The sequence below is a fragment of the Populus euphratica genome, unplaced genomic scaffold (genome assembly GCF_000495115.2).
Source record: "Populus euphratica unplaced genomic scaffold, PopEup_1.0 scaffold34.1, whole genome shotgun sequence".
NCBI lineage: Eukaryota > Viridiplantae > Streptophyta > Magnoliopsida > Malpighiales > Salicaceae > Populus > Populus euphratica.
The window spans coordinates 607059-611457 of record NW_011499883.1 but is presented as its reverse complement, the minus strand read 5'-3'; the positions used below and the strand labels follow the sequence as shown (position 1 = coordinate 611457).

Genomic DNA, 4399 nt, shown 5'->3' with positions numbered 1-4399 from the left:
ATACAACTCTCCTCTTTTAGTTAGAAAAATAAGGGATAAAAGCCAAAAAATAAATTGTCTTTTCCTTTTAACTTTTCATTTATTATTCCACTGAAAATGCCCTTGGCATTAGAAATGCCATAAAATAAAATAAAAATATTAATTTAAAATATTTTTTATTAAAGTATTTTAAAAAATTACCTCGATGGCATTATCAAAACGTACATTAAAGGACTTCGACAACCTAACCACAACAACCTCGTAAGCTGCCTGGCAAGATGCCGCAGGCAAGCAAATTAATTAAAGGTTTTTTGAGAATTAAGTACTTGCTAGACTAGATTTCCTCTCCTTAAAATGGCCACCACTGTAATCCATACAAAATAAAAAATAAATAAATAAAGTTCCAAATTTGAAACTCATCGACCACACAAAATCTTGCTATGGATTTTTCTGCGGGGTCACAAAGTTCTGTCACCATCTTCAATGTCCTATCCACCTGTTAAACTTCACCAACCTTCTAGATTATTATAGTTCCCCCTTCTCCCTCCATTCAGAAAGCTCCCATCCTTAAATTTTCCACACTATGAATTCCTTGGACTTCAACTTCACCGATGGCAACTCTTTCCACCTCTTCGCATTTTCCTCTATCTCCATGCACTATCAAAACTAAGAACATTAAAAGCAACCCATCCAGCGGCATCTCATGTTCTTTAACCACGAACCGCCTTGCCCAAAACACACACTCATTTGGACGAAGAACCAGCCTATCATTCTCTCTTGTTACAAAAGAAAATCATTTGAAGCCAGTTATGTCCTCTGCTAAAGATGAGGGAGAAAGTGAGCAGACTTCTTCATCTTCAGTCTCAGTGATCACTGACAAGACCGAACGTGAAACAAAAGAGAGTCCAGAAGTGGAATTGAGCAAAGAAAGTGATCGATTGGATAAGGATAAAGAGAAACAACAAGAGATGGACTGGAAGACTGATGAAGAGTTCAAGAAGTTCATGGGGAATCCTTCCATAGAGGCAGCAATAAAGCTGGAGAAGAAAAGGGCTGATAGAAAGCTTAAGGAACTTGTTAGGGAAAGCAGTGATAACCCAATTGTGGGGTTGTTTAATAGATTGGTTCGTGACAGTTTGACTAGGGAAAAAGAGAGGTTGGAGAAGGCTGAGGAGGCTTTTAGGGCTCTTGATCTTAATAAGGTAATTCTTTTTATTTATTGTTGATCTCAGTGATGTTACTGTCTTTTGGTTCTTAATTTGATTGTTTAAGTTGATGTTTGGACAAATTTCTGTCCTCAATCCATATAAGTATATAACGTTATTGTAATTGATAAAACACTTTTAAGTTAATGAAGTGATTAGAACAAATCTTACCGCTAATAGGAGTTGCTACTGCTGACTATATATGTGCTGATCAGTTAGATTATCTCAAATTATATAGTTCAAATTGACCTTAAATTTTTTATTGGTGTAAAAAAGCAAGCCGATAGATGAGATAATAGCTTCCAGCTTCTATATTTCTTGAAAAGTTTGATCATCGATTAGGAGGCTTCTTATGAAACATGTCAAGATTTTTCTAACATGCATTTATTCTGTTGACATTTTCAAGGCAGTTAAAGAGCTGTTTCGGGTTTGACACCTTTTTTGCTACTGATGTTCGAAGATTTGGTGATGGGGGGATTTTTATTGGGAATTTGACGAAACCCATTGAAGAGGTCATTCCTAAACTGGAGAAAAAGCTATCTGAAGTAGCAGGGCGGGAGGTAGTTGTGTGGTTCATGGAGGAAAAGAACGATGACATAACAAAACAGGTATTGATAAATGAGCTAATTTCAGCACTGGCAGGTCTTCAATTGAGTTTAACGAATAGTGCACGACTGATTTCATTAGGCCTTCTTTTTGGAACGCTTAAGCAATGTTATAGTCTACACCAGAGCTATGCTTGACTTAATGATTTACTGATGTCTATTAATTAGAAATAAGTAATTGCTTAGTTCAGCAATTTTCTGTTCATCTTGACTCTTGACCTCATCTAAACTATAGCAAATCAAGCATGCCACGACTTTGTGAGAGACATATTTGGATTTCATGACCCTAGCCCCAAGCTTTATTTTGATGGTTGGATATGAGCATCAACCAACCATGAACCACCAGACTGGGCAAGACATTGCCAAAGTAGTCTGAGCCGTATTGCTAAAGGCATTACTTTACTGGTCTAGGATCTTCCACTGAATCCAGTCAGTGGTAAAGATTCATGAAGTTGGTTTCTTACTTGATCCCTCTTTCTACACCATAATCAAGTGCTTTCCAGGGTCCAAAACACTCCATGGATGTCTTTTGAAAATAGTCATATTCCTACAATGTTTATGAATTAATGTTTTCTAGCAATCAGAGACTAACATTGTTACTGTTGCTGTTAACTTCCTTTTACTTACAATTCATTGTTCTTCAAGGCTTGTGTGGTGCAACCCAAGTCAGAGATGGATCTCCAGTTCGAATTAACTAAGCTGAGCACACCTTGGGGCTATATCAGTGCTATAGTCTTATGTGTGGCCACTTTTGGGACGATAGCTTTGATGAGTGGCTTCTTCCTGAAGCCAAATGCAACTTTTGATGACTATATCGCTAATGTTGCTCCTCTTTTTGGTGGCTTCCTCGCTATTTTGGGAGTTTCTGAGGTATGTTTTCATCTAATCTGGAGTCTTCTGCAGTTCAATTGCAACTTTCTGTTGAAGGTAAACAGTTGCATGAAAGATATTTTCATTATTCTGGCAGATAGCCACAAGAGTAACAGCAGCTCATTATGATGTCAAACTCAGCCCATCATTTCTTGTTCCATCCAATTGGACTGGATGCTTGGGAGTGATGAACAATTATGAATCCCTGCTTCCAAATAGGAAGGCCCTTTTTGATATTCCAGTGGCAAGAACAGCAAGTGCATATTTGACATCTCTAGTGCTGGCGATTGCTGCTTTCGTGACTGATGGTAGCTTCAATGGTGGTGACAATGCACTGTAAGCTTTCTATATTTCCCTTCTGAGAGAGCCAGAGAAATAAGTATTCAGTTGTCAAAAAAATACTGAAGAATTATGTCTTATGCAACTTTTCCTTTCAGCTAAATCTAAAGAGTTACAAAATATTCTCTTATGACCCCATTTCTCCTTCGACTATTTTTTTTTGTAATTTCACTTCAAATTTGATTATGAAATCACCATAATGTGGTGATGATAAGCTATAGAGAATTTAGCTGGCATGTCACTCTTTGATTTGATAGGTTGCTCGTGTCCCATGGTGATACATTGTCAACGTAATCTATGAATTCATCAATGTCAGATTTGTTTAGAATAACATAAACCATTTGCTTGCAGGTATATAAGGCCACAATTCTTCTACAACAACCCTTTGCTTTCTTTCATCCAGTTTGTTATCGGACCTTATACAGATGACCTTGGGAACGTACTGCCTTATGCAGTGGAGGGTGTGGGGGTTCCTGTTGATCCCCTTGCTTTTGCTGGACTTTTAGGTGAGTTCCTTGAATTATATCTAGATTTGTTTGTATATTCTAAATGGATATTAGTTTAGGCAATTTTGTTCAGCAGAAAGGACTGAGGTGGTAGATGCGGAGTGCATTTTTGTTGAACAAAGTATGAGCATAAACATGAAAAAGGTTGAGCATAGCCATATAGATCATGATACTTTCTGGAAAGGTCCCCGTAAAGCTGCTGGAGATGGTGCAGTCTTCTGAAACCTTCAGTCAGATAACAGTTAAATAATGAAAAAAAGAAAAAAGAAATGTATGTTTATCCAAGTCATAACAACCTTATGTTTCTGCAGGAATGGTGGTGACTTCTTTGAACTTGTTGCCCTGTGGAAGACTTGATGGAGGCCGCATAGCTCAAGCTATGTATGGGAGAAATACAGCAGCTTTGCTGTCTTTTGCAACATCCCTTTTACTTGGTATTGGTGGTCTAAGTGGCAGTGTCCTTTGTTTGGCTTGGGGATTGTTCGCGACATTTTTCCGGGGTGGAGAAGAAATACCTGCTAAAGATGAGATCACCCCTTTGGGAGATGACAGGCTTGCTTGGGGCGTTGTTCTCGGTCTTATCTGTTTCCTCACACTTTTCCCCAACAGCGGAGGAACACTCTCCAGTCCATTCCTCAGTGACCCTTTTTTCAGGGGTGATATGTGAAAGGTTACCTGTATGATTGTCTATATTACTCAAAATGTTTGAAAAAATTGTTCATACAGTGTTATTTTTATTTATACAGGATTGATTCAGGACCGGGCAGCTTGGAATCAAATCTAAACTAGGCTGACAATTGAATCAGCCAAAATATTAGCCGAGAAAACTTGATTGATCCGGTTGACTTTGGAGTTCCATAATAGGGGGGGGGGGGGGGGGGGGTTAGAAAAAGAA

General features: G+C 38.3%; 1 protein-coding gene across 5 annotated transcripts; it reads left to right on the top strand.

Annotated features, from left to right (window-relative positions):
• The first annotated feature begins 483 nt into the window (after window positions 1–483).
• LOC105129782 (probable zinc metallopeptidase EGY3, chloroplastic) lies at window positions 484–4361 on the top strand. Of its 5 annotated transcripts, none has more exons than XM_011031993.1 (7): window positions 484–1181; window positions 1595–1792; window positions 2435–2659; window positions 2736–2995; window positions 3350–3504; window positions 3816–4174; window positions 4251–4361. In XM_011031993.1, the coding sequence occupies exons 1-6, from the start codon at window positions 591–593 to the stop codon at window positions 4169–4171; spliced, it is 1785 nt and encodes a 594-aa protein (XP_011030295.1). In that variant the 5' UTR covers window positions 484–590; the 3' UTR covers window positions 4172–4174; window positions 4251–4361. The 5 variants fall into 5 exon arrangements, with proteins under 5 accessions (XP_011030295.1, XP_011030294.1, XP_011030292.1 ...); XM_011031992.1 differs by having other exon boundaries at window positions 4231–4361; XM_011031990.1 differs by having other exon boundaries at window positions 485–1181; window positions 3816–4181; window positions 4231–4361.
• The last annotated feature ends 38 nt before the right edge of the window (window positions 4362–4399 follow it).